The sequence below is a fragment of the Gallus gallus genome, chromosome 13, assembly GCF_016699485.2.
Source record: "Gallus gallus isolate bGalGal1 chromosome 13, bGalGal1.mat.broiler.GRCg7b, whole genome shotgun sequence".
Classification (NCBI taxonomy): Eukaryota; Metazoa; Chordata; class Aves; order Galliformes; family Phasianidae; genus Gallus; species Gallus gallus.
The window spans coordinates 16,428,774-16,446,911 of record NC_052544.1 but is presented as its reverse complement, the minus strand read 5'-3'; the positions used below and the strand labels follow the sequence as shown (position 1 = coordinate 16,446,911).

Below are 18,138 nucleotides of genomic sequence, written 5' to 3'. Positions count from 1 at the left end.
GCCCCTGGTGTGCTGCAGGCAGCAGGCAATGGAGGGAGGCCTTGAGTTGGCCACTGGGCTGCAGTCTGACCGCTGGGATTGCTTCTTTCCAGCAAGTCAAAATGACACCGTGGCCAAGGCCAGGTTCACAGTGCAAAGCCAAAATATCACCACAGCCAAGGCCAGGTCTAAGGTGCAAGGCTCAAATGTTGCCATGGTCAGAGCCAGGTGCACGGTGCAAGGCCAAAACGTCGTCATGGTCAACGCCTGATGATGAAGCAGGGCTGAAATGCTGCTATGGTCAAGTCCAGGTTGCTCATGGTGAGCTGGGAAGAGCAGCATGCTTCTTGTGTGGAAGAATTTATTTTAGGCTTTTATTTTCATAACTTATGCACACTAAGTTCATTTTTAATTACTTCTTTAAATGTCTTTACACAAAGTGTTAAATTTAGGAGACTTTATTCAACTACAAACCACACAGAAAGTAGGTTACACAACGCTAGTGTACGTTTCATTCCAATAAAGACAGGAGTTACCAGGTGACAGCAACTATGTACTTATATGTGCTTTAAGATATCCAATAAGCCAGCGTCAGATCTTACCGACGATTACACAGAGAGACCCGGGTCAGTGTGACAGAGGAGAGAGCTGAGGCCCAGTGCAGTCAGTGGGAGCCATCCAGTTGTGCTTCCCTCCCATCCTCGGGTCGGAGCTGTACATGCACCTCCCAGCTGAGGTGAGCACACAGGTCCCACAGTGAGCCCCATCTGACGCACAAAACTCACTGAAGATTGCAGTGAAAGTCTTAGGATTCTCATCGGAAATACATTTGTTTTCTGCCAATGGCTACTAAGCCAATTCTGTTTCCTTCAGCTTTACCATTAACCATGCAGTAACTTGCCAGAATCTGGCACTCCTGCCCTCCAGATTCATCCCTGCCTGGCTCTTCAGCAGGCTGCTGCTCTCTGAGTTCCTTCAGAAATTGCTGTTCTGGGAAAGTTAGGGTCAGAGGACAGAAATCCTCCTTGCAAGTGCTTCATCAGCTGAAGCAACCTCATTTTCTCATTCTGGCTGTGCTCAGACACGCTGAGCCCTTATAACAGCATCACATTCTTGTCAACAATGCATTCCACTCTTGCTATTTTTCTTAATTTGCTACTAAAAATACTAAAATAGGACACCAGCTTTTGATCAACGGTAAAAGCAATAAGAATGAGACCAATTAAAACAAGGCATTTAAAAAACCCACAATCCTCTTCCTTATTTAAAAAAAATGGGATCTAGTTTTAAGATACTACAAAGTTCAAGAATACAAAAATATTTACCTTTCAGAAATACCTAAGCCTACCATCACATACAGTAAGTATGGACTTGATATAAAAATCTTCAGAAAAATCCAGGCCAACTATATTTAGCCCAGTCCTCAGACCTGTCCTACGCCCATAGGAAGGCTTTGCTCAGAAATCTAGTTGTGCCTAAATAGTTATTTGATAGATTAACTTTGCAGGAAGTAAAATAAAGCATTAAATACTGCTGTCATTAAGGAAATTCCAGTTTGAGAAGGGACGAGGACGTGGGGGCCATTATGGCACATGGCTTTTATGGCAAAAAGCACAACAGCAGAACATTAATATTGAAGGAAGTAGTATTGCCACATCCCAAAGAGCAGCTTGAGATGACTGCACAAGTTCCTTGCATTTAGATGTTATAAACCTTTATAGTCGTGCTTGAACTTACAGGGAGATCCTCGCTTGCGTGCCAAATGCCAGCACAGGACAAACTGCCATCAACTCTCACATTAAGAGAGGAGACAGTGTGCTTTTGTTGGCAATAACGGAATGTGAATCACCACTAAATGGGTTTCATGGGAGATAAAAATCAGCCTACCTGGCCTGAGAGACTTCACGTGGCCAAGAAGTCCACACACAACCAATAAATAGAAAAGTAAAAGGCATCAAACTTTCTCAAACTACGCAGTGTTCATAAAACAGTAGTAACGCAAATCTAAGCTCTACTACATTCAACTTTCCATCTCATCTGAACCTTTAAAAACTGCACATAGAACCTGCAGGACTTGAAAAACAAAACACTGGCTTTGTTGGCATTGTTTTTGCTTTGGAAAAAAAAAAGGGAAGAAAATAAAGGAAGTATGGTCCCCAATGAGCTCCTTTCAGTTCTTAATAGCTGCACATAGAAATCTCCTGTACAGAACATCCGATTTTTGCAAGCATCAAATCTCCTTTAGATTTGTAGATGGTAGAAAGGTGTTTGAATAGGCTTTCAAAACTGAGTTTTCTCTGAAGGTACAGCATAATGTAGTATATCTTCAAAGGAGAAGTGAAATGCTTTGAAAAAGAACCACAAAAAGATATTGCAGTTGCTTATGTCGATATACTGTGAGAAACCCAAAAGCTGAAAATGGAGAGCACGTTTGAACAGGACCACTTATTTGACAAAGCCTGTTTCTTTCGAAAGTGGGCATGGCCCACCAAAAGGAGATCAGCAGGCTATAGCCCTAGCTCTGTCCTTACACCTGAACACTCATGAAGCCCAGTGACTTCAGCAGGCCCAGGCCTTATGAAAAACCAACAGCTTTTATAGGCACCAGTGGATCAGAAGTGGATCCAGGTCGTATCAAGCCTTGGTTACAGGTTTCAAATGTGGCTGGGATCTTTCCTTTGGAGATGTGTGAGATGTTCAAAGACACCCAGCTTCCCTTCCTCCAGTCAGTATGCACAGTGAGAGAAAACCACCACCATCACCGCTGCTGCCTTCTTTCCTTTCTCTTAGCAGCTTTCATTGAGTACCCGACTGAGTGCAGTCATTGCTGTATTATTACTCCTCAATTCATGTTTAGCACATGCAGACCTCTGTTTCTCAACGGGGTCAGGATCTGCTGACACACTCCAGGAATCAGAACACTGAATTACATCTAAGAGCCCTATGGGAGCTGACAGCATCTGTTCAGAAAATAGGTACATGGATACAGTAGCACAAGGGACAATACAGTGCCATAGCATTGGCTGTTGGGTTTTTGTTTGTTTTCCTGTGGCAGAAAATGCATTCCGAGGTCTTGTTCTTCCAAACCCTCTGAGTGTGCATCCTTCTTCACAATGTTGTTATGAGAGTTTTAGGACTCTCCTTTGAATTCCTAATGCCGGTGGTTTGTTGCCCATTCCTGAAACTGAAAGCAAGTAGAAGACTGAGAAGGCAGAGGACATTTTACAGAGTGAGAGCAGACATGGAGCCCTCCAAATTAGCACTGCTAAAACAACCATGTTACACTACTAGTATAAACACTGGAAAAAAACAGGTCTTCTCTGGAGTGTGCCCTTCTGGATGGGAGCAGTGCAGGAAACAACATTTTGAGCTCCCATGTGATTCACTGACCGTAATTCAGTTACTTCATTCTGTTTATGCAAGAAGTCTGCAAAGGGAATCTGGACATTGACTGCAGAGCTAAAAGCAACGTTAGAAAAAGAGCAGCGTGCTCTTATCAAGGAACCCGGCCTGAGGAATCTTCTTACCCTGAAAGTACAGTAGCAGCTCCTTCACCAACCAGGTGGTAACTACAGGCAATTCCATGTGGTTTTTTTGTTTGGTTGGTTGTTTTGTCCTATAAGGGCAAATTCTGTTCACTCGCCCTCACAAAGCTGAGTGGTGTATGGTGTCTATGCAGCTGCACTTTAACTAATTCAGCTTCCTTCTGCACTGATTTCCCACCCACAGCAGTGGCTAACAAGCACTGTTTCCACTGCATCAGCACTACGATGTACGACACAGATTTCAATGGGCATATTTGCTTAAGGTACCCAAAACAGCACCGGGGGGGGGGGGGGGGGGGGGGTCAGCCTTTGCTTGCAGGTGCCCACCTACAAGCACATCGGTGCTCGGGTTCAAAGCTGTCTGTAGAATTAACAGCAACACATCTAAAGGGCACTCTGAAAGCTTTGGTGCTTTGCAGTAGATCTAATGAAACATTTTCTCACTGCAAAAAGAGATTATGTACAAAGAAGCCCTGAATTCTTGTGGAGGATGGGATGAATGAAGGTCAACTTACCATTTCACCTTCATCATTTGTTCAAAGCTCTCAGGCAGAGCACTGCCATAACTCTCAGGGAGAAACAGGGTGAGGATCCCTATCAGCACAGTCAGGCTTCCCATGACGATATAAGGTAGGTATCTGTCGTAGGCACCTGGCGGAACACAGGAGAGGAGAACATCAATTACGGGGCCGCCTTCAATGAGCCTATGCATAAAGTTTACATTTCAGACATCACTGCAATGCAGAATTTATTTGGAATAATGCAGCAGAGGCCAAATTCAGACTAATGGGCCGTTAGTGGCAGTAATTTTTACATACTTTCCTTGTTGGAAGTAGAGGAAGCACCTGATGGAGCTGTAGGTGTCCCTGTTCATTTAGAGGAGTTGGACTGGATGACCTTTAAGGGTTCCTTCCAACTCAAACAACTCTATGAAGCACTGCTGCAGGGGCAGACAAGAGGCTGTGACTCCTGTCTGCTCAGCTCCTGGTTCAGGACATGAAAGCAGCGGCCCCTGCCAGCAGCTTGCAGTCAGTGCACCAACATTCAGACAGTGCAGGACTTCCATCACAGTAACACAGAACTGAAGAGGTCTTTCAGTAACGGGATTAGCTAGGAATTAAAACAAGGCAGAGAAAGGACCAAACTGAACTTGACAGCTTTATTTTGTAGTTGGGATATAGCAGCGTGCTTTCTGATGTGAGGAATAAGCTAGGATTAAAATGAAGACCTCTGGGTATTTCACATTTGGAGCCAAAGTTTGTGATTTGATCTCCTCAGTGCCCCTGAGCTGGACAAACTGCAAGGGCCTGACTGAGCTGTAGCAAATCTCAGCAGCTCACCAGTTTCTCCTAAAACCTCCTAACAATTAGAAAACTATTTATGTTTTATATTTATGACTGCTACAAGACTTTTTAAAGATTGAGCCTATGGGAAAAATGCAACAATAAAAGCTTAATCCTGTCTATATCTGTTACTGCTCCTTATGCTGCAGCAGAGACTGCAGACCCCAAGGAGCACCACAGCCATTCTGTCTCTTATTTCATGCTTGCATTGCACAATCTTTGTGCAGTGCTCAGAATGGGATGTTAAAGAGTGTCACAAAAAACCCAAACCCTTTGGGGAATGAATACTTCTGCTCATAGATCAAGATGTAAAGATGTAAACAGTAAGAAAAAAAAGCAAAATGGATGTCAAGGTGCCTGGCTTAGTACAGAACAGTGAACTCAGACCCAGTGTGAGAGAATGGACTCAGAAAACAGCAAATGGAGAGGGCTAACAGCTGAACCTGCACCTCAGAGGCTCAGGTAACTTTATGGGCAATTATGCAGCTCAAGGCAAGAGCGCAGGATATCTCACCCAGGTAAACAAAGTAGGGAGCAATGATGCTGCCCAGCCTGGAAGCCGTGGACGTGGCTCCGACTGCCATGTTCCTGACCAGCGTTGGGTACAGCTCCACGTTGAAGACATAAAGCATTGAAAACGCAGCTGTGATACCAAATTTTCCAAGCATCACCAGGCAAACAGATAGGACATTGAGATCTGCAGGAGAAAGATGAAAATCAAGACGAATAAACAACACTGCTTGTATTTTTTTTTTTTTTTTTTTTACCTCCCAAGGGCCCTATTGCTGTTCCGTTCTGTTTTCCCCTAGGAGCTGTGTGGGATTTTTTGTTTTATTTTGTTTCTAATTTTGCAGCCTGTCAGTCCCACTTGGCTGCAGCCTCCCCGCTGAGCACCCTGCAGAAGGCACAGGTTATTGCGTGCTTCTCAGCTTTTGCTTTTCTCCCAGTGAAAAGGCAGTCCTGAAGTAGAACAAAATCCCATCTTACACAGTAACAAAGCACAAGAGTAAACCCATCCCTATGCTGCAAAATTCTGTGGACATTTACACACAGTGAAGCCTGGGAGGCTTGCAGGCTGGTTTCAGCCTCTCTGCACAGCCAAATAAATCACAGTACACTTTTGGCTGGTTCCCCTGGCCTATAAAAAGCTCAGAAATCTGACACAATTGAGAGCAGCATGTGACTCAGCATATACGTATGTATTGGGGAAAGAAGCACTAACAGCCATCAGCATCAATTTGACCTCCGATCCCAAATTTGATCACAGTTTCCAGTAATTTCACAGAACCATGAGACAGAAGCACGAATCGTGACCACGTTTTATTTGATGGGTGCATGGGATCTCGTACCTGTAGGAACCAGATTAATGAAGAGAACAACACCTCCCCCCAGAACCAAGGTGCCGGATATGGAGTAGCGGCGAGGCAGGGAGCGCAGGAGCAGCCAGGCAATGATGTACGCTGGGACTTCGATGACCGCCGAGAGGAAGCAGTTGATGTAGGCATCACCGTGCAGGTTGGGAGTGTTGAGGGAAAGGCCAAAGTAACCAACGGAGGTGAAAAACCTGAGAAAAGCAATAAAACCAAATGATTCCCGACACGCTGCGCTCCGAACACCTCCGGTGTTGCCTCAGAGGTTGCTACAAAAATCGGATGTCGCAAAGCATCACCACGGGCACCGTGGCTCAGCCATCTCAGTGGCAGCCCCATCTTTCTAACTCTGCCATCCCTTCCAGTGACCACATCCACGGCAGTTCGCAGACCTCTGATTTCTCTGTCCTTCCTCCGCCTTCTACACCAAGTATGAGGCTTCGTGGAAGCCACTCACAAAGGCTTTTCCCTGCTCAGTGGGCTCACTAACAGCACAATGACACAAGACTAGGAAGCCTCCCATGCCAACTGTGGCATGCTCCACTGATGGGCTCTCCCACCCTCAGCAGTCTGCATACATCTGACTTTAATCTTCACAACAGAGCTGGATGTTCAGGTTTCAGACCTGCCCCCCTGCAGCATACTGAGTGGGCCACCCAGATCCCTCCTGTGGGGAAATAGGTACAGAAAGGGCCACAGTTTGCCTACAATGCACTGCTTGGTCCTCACTCCTCGTGGCTGCCCAGGCAGGAACCAGGACCTCACAGATAGGAAAAATACGAGTGCTGGCCTTGGCTTTGGTGCTCATTATGCTACTGAGATGCTGCCTCTGCTTTGAGATATTTCTCTTCAAATACAGACTACAGAAATGGGAGCTTAAGAAAAATTACATACACAGGCTGTTGTAAATGGTTTCCTCGCTGTTTTACACCGAGTTGAGGCTACACCTCCACACTTGTGTGCTAACGCAGTGCAGGTGCAGAGGCTATGGAGGGACACATACCAGCCAAGGGCCGTGTGTGGGCAGGCACCAAGGCTGAAACTCGTTATCTAAATCTGCAACACGTGCCTTCAAATCAGAGAACGTTCTATTGCCTGGGTACTTTAGGAATACACATTTCCTTACCACAAAAGTAATGACATAATAGTAATAGTTGCAATGTTTCGGGATCGAAATAGGTCCAGAAGGATAGCCTTCTGCTGCTGCTGAGGCTTCGAATCCTGCATCTGAAGGAAAAAGGAAAACAAAACCAAAAAAATTCCCACACACCTCAGAGCACAACAACCTTTGCATACCAATAGCTCGGGCAGTAGGAAGTTACACCTGCACTGGGATAATGGGTCAGCCCAAGTCCTTAGCAGAGCTGGCCTCTGCACCAGCAGCACTCCGTGGTGGCTTGAGGTTTTGGGTCAAAAAAGGCAGCACTTGGGACAGCTGCACTGTGCGCACAGATTAGATGACCAGAAAGGCGCATTAACACTTCCTCAAGGATCTAACACAGTCCTTCCAGGAGCAACCTCGTGAGCAAAGGCGTTATTCTGTGTGTGTGCACTCGCACGCTCAGCTCTCTTCTGCTCATCTTTCAAAAGGGTGGGAGATAAATGCACAACACCAGTTCAGCTGCCTGTGCCAGCAGGGGATGGAGGCTGATGCTGGGTCTCGGTGCAGAGGCCAAGGTGAGCCAGCCAGCACCCTGCTGGGGCACGGAGCAGCCCAAGGAGAGGTCAGTGCTGGCAGCCAGGCTTCCTCCCAGCCCCAGAGCGAAGACGAACCGCCCTGACCCTCCTGTGGGGCTCCCCAGGAGATTTCCCTTTCCTAGGAAGGGATGATGCTTTGTGAGGAATATCTTCACAGCAGCATTTGAGCAATACTTCAGCGGGAGGCTTCAGGTGCAGACATCATCCTCAGGCTGCTGTGGACAGGCTCTTGGGATGCGAGGTTCCCATGAAGTGAACACAGCTGAGCTGCCGCTTGGTCCCAAAAATGCACAGTGATGATCTGTACTCTGCTGCCAGAGCCTGAAAGGTCACATCCAGGATGAAGGACAACTGAGAAGTGAGGATAATGCTTCCACAGTGCCCACAGCTTCCCATAGATGGAACATGCACTCGAATTTACAGCACCACAGATGTTTGGAAAAGAGCTCTTCAGCAGCTCAGCCAGAATTTAAGCACGATAAATGGGTGCTGCCAACCAGAGGGGCAGCGTGCAGCATTTTGCTCCAAGTATCACAAGGGCTGTGTGGTGCTTTGCCATTGCTGTACCAGGAGATGTCAGGAGACACAACGCAGGTGCTGGTGAGATGCAGAAATCCAGACCCAGCACAGACCCATGGTCACCATCAGCTTGGCCTGGGTTCTGTCTGAGTCTTCAGGAGCTCCAGAGTGGGACAAAGCTCCTGTAGGGAGGCAGGCACGAAACCCAGCTGTGTCACAGCTGTGAGCAGTTCCTTGGCTTTCTCCTTTTAACCAATAAATATGAAATACAAGGAAAAAAAAAAAAAACCAGGCCTGCAGAAGATCTTAACATGATTCAGTGCCTTTACCCTACTCACGTGCTTTAAGTGCAGCTCCAGCACTTGCTGCTCTGTGCAACGGGAGCATCCCTGGGGCTGCACCGACCCCGCACACGTGGACCTGGCCTTAGTGCTTGTGTGCAGCCCAGCAAAGGGCTGTAGTTAAACTGCAAACAGCTGACGCTGCCCCAAGCTGGAATGGGGTCAAACCTGTCCCCCTCTGGCCTCCTCGGTGCCCCCAGGGTGAAGCAAGCTGGGTCACCCTTGCCCTGAAAACCACAACCAACCTCTGCTAAAAAAGTTTCTGCTAAAAAAGCAAGCCGAGAAGTGAGCCCTGGGGCTGCTCGTCTCTCATCTGCTGTCCCAACACTTACCTGAGGCCAGCAGCCCTGCCAGCCTCTGCAAGCTGCGGCTGGAAGCCAGTTCTGCTCTGGCAGAACTCAGTTTACAACAAGCCAAAAGCGATAGGATGTGTGACACATACCTCGGCAGCATCAAAAAGCATGGCTGGGGCTGGAGTGTTGTTTATTTTTGCAGCCTTTCGGATTATAACTTCTGCCTCTTTATATCTTCCCTGGGAGATCAGCCAGCGAGGGGACTCAGGAATGATCCTGCAATGAGTTTCAGAATAAATGACTCAACGCTTTTCACCGAAGTAAGGCATTATTAAAATCACATGGGTGCTCTGTATGAGTGATGCTCTCGTGTATAGTCAGCAGAGAACCACACAGGCAATGCAACCCATCCCACTGGGACCAGGGGAGGACTGGGGCACATGGGACGTGTGTGTCCTCGTGCTGAAGCAGAAGTGTGGGCACTCCTCCTTGGGGGCAGCTTTCATTCACTGCTGTCCCCCAGCAAGCTGCACGGTTACTGCAGACAGCAAGGATGGGGGCAGCTCAAGCAAGGTTTAGCAAAATTATTCTCAGGAAATTCATACAGTGTGGGAATGCTTTAAATGTGCAGAGTGTGCACCGAAAAGCTCTGTGTCATAGGAATCCTATGTACGAAACCTGACAGTTCCACCACAGATTTGATGCAGGCTTTCCCAGGCAAAGGACGGTGGCTGTGTCCCTGATGGCAGTTTCCAATCAATTCCAGATATGCGTAGAGTGAATTAACACCAAACACGGGACAGAAGGTCTCACCCTTCCTTAACTAAACCCTCTTCCCTTTCCAACCCAAGCCACTCCGTGATTCTATAATTCCTTTATCAAGCAGCTCCCCAAAGGGCTAACCCACGTCCTGGCTTTGAGTGCTATGTGATTTCTATCACCACTGCATTAGCTCCGAACTGCAAGTGCACCCACAGCAATATTCTGCATGCTTTGATGGAGATTCCCACCAGATTGCAAAGCAGGACTCTGAAGCCATGCCTTAGGGACATATTTCACATGCCTCACAGTGCCAATCCCGTAGCAGAAATCTGAAGGCTTGTATACAAAACTGACCTCCCCATCAAGCAGCAGTTTGGGACAGAGCGATATGCAACTGTGGTGAAGGACTCTGAGGCATTTCAAGTTAACTGAGCAAAATAGCCCTCAGGGGAGAATTGGACCACGTAGCACAGGGAACTGCTGGCCTTTTGCTGAGATTTCACCGCCCAGCACCAGTTGAATCCTCAGTAAGAATGACTTAAAGGAAAAAGCAGGGAAGAAAAATTAGACCAAATCACTGGGCAATACTACAGGGTAAGCTGAGAGGTGATCAGCAGTGCCTGGAGGCAGAAGGCACGCAGAACATTTCCAAGCTGCTCTGGGAGCTGGTGGAAAAATAAAAGCCCATGGCAGCATCAGTGGCAGCATCGGTGGTTGGTGCCCTGCACATAGCAGGGCGTTGAAACTCCATGATCATTACGGTCCTTTTCAACCCAGGCCATCCTATGATTAAGATCAGCAGGCGGTTATCTGGGCCTAAAACTGGCCAAAAACAAAAAAACCAACCAACAAAGAACCCCCACCTCTCCCCCCCCCTCTCAGCTCCACCTCAAAGCAAATCCCTTCACATAGGAAAGAGAAAATCCACCAGCAGGGGAGGAGGTGCCCAGGACAGCCACACTCACCACCAGAGCGGAACGCAGAGCAGCCCCGGGAGGGTGAGCGCCAGCAGCAGCATCCGCCAGTCTCTGATGAAGTAAGCAAACAGGGGCAGCAACATGTAGCCAATTGCAAAAAATACGCAAACTCCTAACGTAGAGAATAGAATACGAACTGATTTGCCAAGAATTTCTGTTCCTGTTTAAAACAAGGGAGGTTGGATTAGCATCTTAACTCCTTCTGGTCAATCATGACTATATACTTTAGTGCATTTGCAAAGAGATAAGCTGAACAGTGCTAGAAAAGAGCAGTTCCTCTTCTATGATACTTCAACGGACACTGCCGAGGAGTAACGGTGCAGTTCCTGTGTTATTGCCATCAGTGCTCACAGGTCTAACGGAGGGCTCAGAGCACTGTGCATCACCAAGCCCTCCTCTACTGCAAATTAAAAAAGAAACAGCTGGCAGTGCCTTTTAATGAAGCCCTCCGCTTAACATCTCACAGGGTTAAAATGAGTTGGGAACAGAAATAAAGGCAGCCACGTGGAAATGAAATGTGAAGGCTCTGCGCTTTGCTCCCAGCAGATGGGAAATACTGAGCCCCAGTGGCAGCCAATGCCCCCAGCAACAGCCAGAGGTGCATGTGAAGGTGAATGACCGCTCCTCGGGGAATGGACTGAGCAGAGAGCTCCTAAGTTACCTTGGTTAGCCTCATATCTGCAATACAGAATTCCAAAGCTGTCTATTTAGCCCAGCCCTGGGCGGGCTGCAGGAGCTATTTGCCCTGCATTGCTCAGTGCTGGGGAGCTCAGCCCCTTCCCAGAGCTTTCTGCCCTTGGATTTGAGGTTTCCTAGCTGGCAGGTTCCCTGCTCCCCACCCCAGTGCCGGCAGGGCCACCTGCAGCACATCCAGTTTGGGGTTAACAAGTAATTTGCTGCCAAAGAAAAGCTGGTCTGTGGGTAGGAACCAGTGCTGCTTTATCTCTGGGAACAGAAGGCTGCACTGCCAGCAGCACACTGTGACTGCAGGGCATGAAACACAAGGACAGTGGTCCCTGATAGCACTCTGTGGCTGCAACCAATATCACCACATGACAGCAGACAGCAAGAGCTGTGTGACACAACCTGGGGCCAGAGCAACACCTAGCAGTGAAAACTGGGGATGTTGTAAACCTTCCCTGGAGGCATCCAAGGCCATGGATGGGTCCTGGGCAGCTCGAGTTGGTGGGGAGCAGCCAACCCATGGCAGGGGTAGAGCTGGGGGGCTGTAAGATCCCTTCCAACAAAACCATTCCGTGATTCTGTTGTAAACATTATGTTAAAATAGAGGGTTTGTGGCACTACGAAGCCAATATAAGCTGACAACTTTCAGCTACAGTTCTCTTCTGCCCCTCCTCTGCCCTCATTCTCCACAGCCACAGCGCTGCCCCACATCCCCTGGGAAAATAAAGTGGGATTTTGTGGCCATCCAGGGCCCAGAGCCACTCAGCCATCAGGGTCACTTGTGTTGCCCAAAGCCCCTGGCTCTGTACCAGCAGCTTCCCATGGTGGATGCAGCATAATGGATGCAAGGTGATGGATGCAGGGTAATGCTGGTGGCCTCAGACTGGCCCCAACCAACTCGTTCATGGTCTCAAATAATGCAGTATGAGGGACAAAGCTGACCTCAGAATGGAGGGAGGCGACAGCAGCTAGCTGGGATGCGATGCTGCAATGGCTATGTGCTGTCCATGGCAATGCTGCTCTGCTCTGAGGTGTGCAGATCCCTCTGCTACAGGGGCTGGGCAGGGAGGAGTCCCAAATGCTGCTGCTGACAGCTCCTGTTCCTGCTGATAGCAGCCCTGAGCCTCCCCCCAACTCTTTCCCTTAACAGGACAGAAATGGATGGTTGTGTTGATGTTTGCTGCACCCACCTTCTTCTGTAAGCCTGCAGAAAGTACAGGCTCTAATTAATTATTTGAAGAGATCCCTTAAGGCATCCAGGAGAAGAAAAATCATAGTGCCCTAAATTAGGAATTGTACCAATAAGGATTTAGTGCTGTCCCTAATGAAGTGCAGATTGAGAAGAAAAACAATAGTACATTAAGCAAGCACTTAATCTAATGCAGATCAATTCCTACCCAGTATGAAGGCCACCACGTAGTTAGAGATCTGTCCCATGCCCACTATGAGGAAGAGCACTGTGAACATCTCCCAGCTGGTGGAGAAGATCTGCAGGAAGCTGAAGCCAGTCTGCACAGCCATAGTCAAGAAGAGGATGCTCTTCCTGCCGAACCTGGGGAAGGACAAGGACATGATTGGAAAGATGGGATCTAGCTGTGGTGAACGGGACATAGGTGTGGTGTGAAATGTGGAACTTCTAAAGGAGCTAACGCAGATTTTGACTGAAATGTGGAGAAGTGGGTGTTAAGCTCCCTTATGGATCCCACAGCCTCCAGCTGGGGCTGTTCCTGGACTCTGCCATGCTCTGAGCAGTGCTGGCAGCATTACCTGTCTGAGAGCTGCCCTGAGATGAAGGAGCCGATGAGGACACCCACGAAGAACAGGGAGGTGGTCAGCGGCACTTTCCAGTCGTCCTCACACACCAGGTTCCACTGCAAGAGAAGACCCCACACTCAGCCTCTGCCCAACAAGCAGAGGAACCTTTGCTTCCTGGGAATGTGCCCATTTCCATCTAGTATGGATGAATTCCCCCATCCTCAGTGCTGGGACACTGAGATCCCTGCTGCCAGCATGCCCATGGGGCTGCCTGCATCCAGACCTGTGTCATAGAACCATGGCAGCAGTACGGTTGGAAAAGACCTCTAAGATCACCAAGTCCACCCCCAGCCCATCCCCACCACTCTCACTAAGCACATCCTCAGGTTCTCTGGTTTATGGGTTTGACAGAATCTATGTGAAGCGTGCATAGAACAAACTGTTTTCTCACACAGGTGGTTTTGCACATTCCCTTTCCCCCTGCAGCCTGCAGGTGCTCATCGCTCACTCTTGCAGCTGGGACGAGGTTTGGGACAGGAGCCAGCATGGAAACTTCCACCCAGCACGCACACAGAGCTTAAAAAGCTTCAAAAAGCACCACGAGTGCAGCAGGGCTCGCTGACATCCCGAGAGCAGCCCCGGTCAGGGCACACCTATGGGGTGTTGCAGAGCTTCAAACGGATGAGACAAATGTACCAGGAAGGTAGGCTGGCCAGCCCCAGATCAAAGTGCAGCATAATTTCAGTAATTAGCCTTGCTATCAAAGCAGAGATGTTGCCTCTGCCAGGACTCGCCCTTTGGAGAGGAACAACGGGGTGTGCCTCAAGCCCTTCAATCTGATTAGTACCTAAAAGAAAGCATCTTGTCGCTGCTGGAAGGGAAGAGTGGGTAGGCACGGGCCAGGACTGAGCACTCATCTGTGATTATCTTAATTGCACTTGATGAGATGGAGGGGAAAGGTAGGCCAGCAGAGCTCTGAGACTTGCAGGGATTGTAGAGTCATGGAATATCCCGAGCTGGAAGGGACCCATAGGGATCATCAGCTCCAACTCCTCAAATGTTGGAGTGGGGATGCTGCAATTGGAAATTGTGCACTGGGATCTGTGACTCTTGTCAAAGGGAATGGAGATTTCTATAAACCTGGTGGAAATCAAGCCGTGTATTAAAAACAACGCAAAACTCAGCTGCAGGAAATGGGACATGGAAAGCAAGAGTTTCTTCAGAAAAAAAATGAACAAAGGCAAAAGAATGGCAGCAGGAGGGCTGGCCCTGCATGGTACAAGCTTGGGTTCTGTGGGCCTCTATCCTGGGCCAGCACTGTGCCACTGTGCTGCGTCATCCTGTGATCTCCCAGCATTGAGATTTCCAAGGAGGAGTTCCTGCAGGATGTTCCTAGAAAAGCCATGAGGACAGGGAACAAGGGAGAAGGCTTCCAAGTGGCCGTGTCCTGACTTGCCCAACTTTGTGCAGTCAGCAAATTGTGCGGTGCCAGAACGTGCAGCCAACGCAGAGCATTACTCAGGACATGAAAATGTGACGCCCAATAAATAGACAGAGTTGTGGCAGCTGTCTCCAGTGACCCTGACCCACTCTGGCTGCAGGCTTGCGTTGGACACCAGGATGCTGCTCTGGGGGGCACCAGGAGGCTTCCCAACAGCTCAGGGCTCATGGACTCAGCCCATGGGTTGGAAATGAAGCCCCAAGATTAAGATCTATCACTAGTTAATTACAGAATCATTAAGGTTGGAAAAGACCTCTTCGATCTCCAAGCTCAAAGCCAACTCACCCCACCATGCCCCGACTCCCTGGGCAGCTGTGCCAGCACCTGATGGCTCTTCCAGAGAAGAAATTTTCCCTAATATCCAACCTGAACCTGTCCTGGTGCAACGTGAGGCCATCACCTCTTATCCTAAAAGGACAGCATCCCAATGCCTGCTTCTGCACTGCTGAGTGGGAGCTGAGGAGGGGTCAGCACGCCCAAAATGCCTACACAAAGCCAAAGGCACCAGCTGAAGGCATTTGCACTGATCCCATGTTCCCCGGTGCCTCCTGGCTCTCACCAGCTGTCCCATGGCATGCTACACAGACAGCAGGAATTAATGACATTGGGTCAAAGCCCTTTACATCTGCAGGATGTGATACACAGCATGCAGCAACTGGTGGTGGGCTGGGATTTCTATCTAAAGGAACTGACTGCATTTGACAACCAGAAAACACCCAAACACAACCAATCCCATGGCCCCCAGCACACCTGGGGCTGCTCAGCAGAACAGTGCTGCTGATGGGGGTGCCTGCACTCAGCAACCCAGAGCTGCAACGCTCACAGCCATGGTGTCCAAATGGCCTTTGCTGGATTAATTATCCATTAACCAGCAAATCAGTAATACTGTCATGTCCCTGGCCAAGTGCACTGCAGTGCAAAGTTCAGGTAAGCTTCCAAGCTTCTACCACCAGGAATAAGAGCTGCTCATGATCACATCACAGTTACCACACTGATAAGCTCTTTGCTATTGTGCCGGCACATTCACTTCTCTGTCATCTGTTCTCAGACCAACCCTATGACTGAGCCTGGGATGCTCTGCCTCAGGGGATCTGCACATCCCCAGACAGCCCAGCGCGGAGCTGACATCCCCCAGCCTGCTCCTTTCCAGCAGCAGGAACAGGATTTAATGCAACTCAGTGAATCAAACACAACCTCCAGTGTTTTGTACTGTGCCATCCAATTCTGATCCTCTGCTGAGGGTGGTTTTGCAGGGAGCCTGCCTGATGGTGTGCCCAGACTTGCCTTTGTGAACACAGAAATGCTGAACACAGTATCACAAGTTTAACCAAACTGATCATTTTCATGGTTTTGTCACTGCCTGCTTTCCCTGTTTCAAAACCAAACCCAAAATCTTTCCCACATGTTCATGCCATTCTGAACACAACAAGGATCCTCTCCATCTGGCCTACAGATGGGAACCCAGCACTTGATTTCCACTGAAACTGAGTGTGCTCTGGCCCCCTTGGTGTCCCCACGGCAAACCCCACAGTGAGCACTGGGGGCTCATCAGGGGCTGCTGTCCCTCCCCCATGTCCTACAGCCACTTTCCCCTCCTGCACACATCAGTGTCCCCCCTGGCACAGCCCCACAGCTCTGAGCTCCTGGCAGGACCTTTCCTAGCAGTGCAGCAGCTTTTGGTGGCCAATGGCCCTGCTGAGTCACCAGGGCTGCAGCCGGTGCCAACCACTGCTGCCCACAACCCAAGCACAAGCCATAGGCTGCACGAGTGGGACGTGACCCTGTGGTAACAGCAGGGTTAATGCTGGCACCACTGAGCACGACCAGGGCAGGATCCCGATCTCCACAGCTGCGCACAGACCCAGCCCAAGCCCAAGGCTACAACGGCTTCAGTCCATGTGGGATGCTCTGTTCCCTCCTGAGCCACTTGAAGCCATCCTGGCTGGGGACACTGAGTGACACTGCCCACCCTAGGGCATGTGGGGCCATTAGCTGCCAAACACCAGCGTGGGCTGAGCCCGTTATTGCCATCACCCTCTGACACAACACCAAAGAGCACAGCAGTCCCACAGCTTTCGGGGCATCACACTGTGCTCTATCACAGCTCATCACCAGCAGAGGCAGAGAGCCCATTTAAATCAAAACCACAGAAGTGCTCCTGCGGCTGTCACCACCAACGTCCCCATGTCCCTGCACAGACGATGCCATTGCACAGGCTTAAAACCGAATAGGGCAGCATGGCCACAGGCTCACAGCTCAGAGCCAGCTCCCCACCGGGTCACTGCCCACAGGGCTCCCAGCCACCAAAGCCCCACAGTCCGTGTCCCTTGGCAGCGGTAGCATCCCCGTGCCAAGAAGTGAATCAATGGGAATTAGCCAGAATGCTCAGCGTGCCAGCAGGGAAAAAGCAGCAGGAGGAAACAGCAGGAAGAAACCATCATGCTTCTATTTTCAGCCTCTCTCTGCCACAGAAAATCCCTCTCCAAACAAACCACGCCGGCGCTCGAGATGAAAACACACAGCGATAACACGGGCTGCTGCAGAGCTCCCGCTCACCTCCCCCAGAGCATCACCACTGCCCCAGCCCTTCTCTCAGGCATCCGACGCGTTCCCTCAGGAATTCGCCCTGCGGGAGGTGGTGTACGGCGGGGGGAAACCGCTCCTTCTGTCCCTCCACTCCGGCGGCCCCGCCACCCCTCCGCGCCTCCGGGAGCGCGCACCGCACCGCACCGCACCCGCGCACCTCACTGACGATGGTGGAGCGGTACACGTCGCGGCTGTACTCCCAGCCGTCCAGGCACGGCTCCTGCTCCAGCTCCGCCAGCTGCACGTCGGAACCGGGCCGCAGCCCCAGCGCCGACAGGTTGGCGAGCACGGCCAGGCGGTAGCGGCGGCAGCGGCTCGGCTCCGTGACCCCGCCGCGCAGCTCCAGCGGGATGCTGGCGTTCCGCCACTCCTCGCTCAGGTTGGCTCCGGGCGGCACAGCGCAGCGGTGCTCGGGGGTACCGGCCAGAAACACGGCCGACATCCCGTTGAAGCCGTTGGGGATGATGCTGGCGCTGAGCAGAAAAAAGACGAGGCGCTGGAAGCGGCCCCACTTGCCCAGGAAAGCGGTCACCTCCTCGTAGTCCCGCATGGCGCTGCACGAACCTCCTCGCCTCTGCGCGCCCCGTGCGGAGCGGCTCCGCCCCGGTCCGGCCCCCCAGGGCGGGGCGTCCCGCTGAGATCGTCCGCTCCACCGCCCCCCGAACCGCTGCGGGAACGCTGAGCAGCGCCCCGGCGCTGGGAGCAGCCGCACCGCCCGCACGTGGCTCCGCAGCACCGCGCTCTGAGCACCGCCTGCTTCCCGGCTGCTTCCCGTCACTGCCGGC

General features: G+C 50.4%; 1 protein-coding gene across 1 annotated transcript; it reads right to left on the bottom strand.

Moving 5' to 3' along the window:
• Positions 1-421: 421 nt before the first annotated feature.
• On the bottom strand, positions 422-17,929 carry SLC22A4 (solute carrier family 22 member 4). The gene is made up of 10 exons (NM_001146131.2): positions 17,511-17,929; positions 13,279-13,382; positions 12,909-13,063; positions 10,816-10,987; positions 9,238-9,364; positions 7,364-7,464; positions 6,217-6,431; positions 5,382-5,564; positions 4,040-4,175; positions 422-3,163 (listed from the first exon to the last, which is right to left on the bottom strand). The coding sequence occupies exons 1-10, from the start codon at positions 17,901-17,903 to the stop codon at positions 3,088-3,090; spliced, it is 1,662 nt and encodes a 553-aa protein (NP_001139603.2). The 5' UTR covers positions 17,904-17,929; the 3' UTR covers positions 422-3,087.
• Positions 17,930-18,138: the final 209 nt, after the last annotated feature.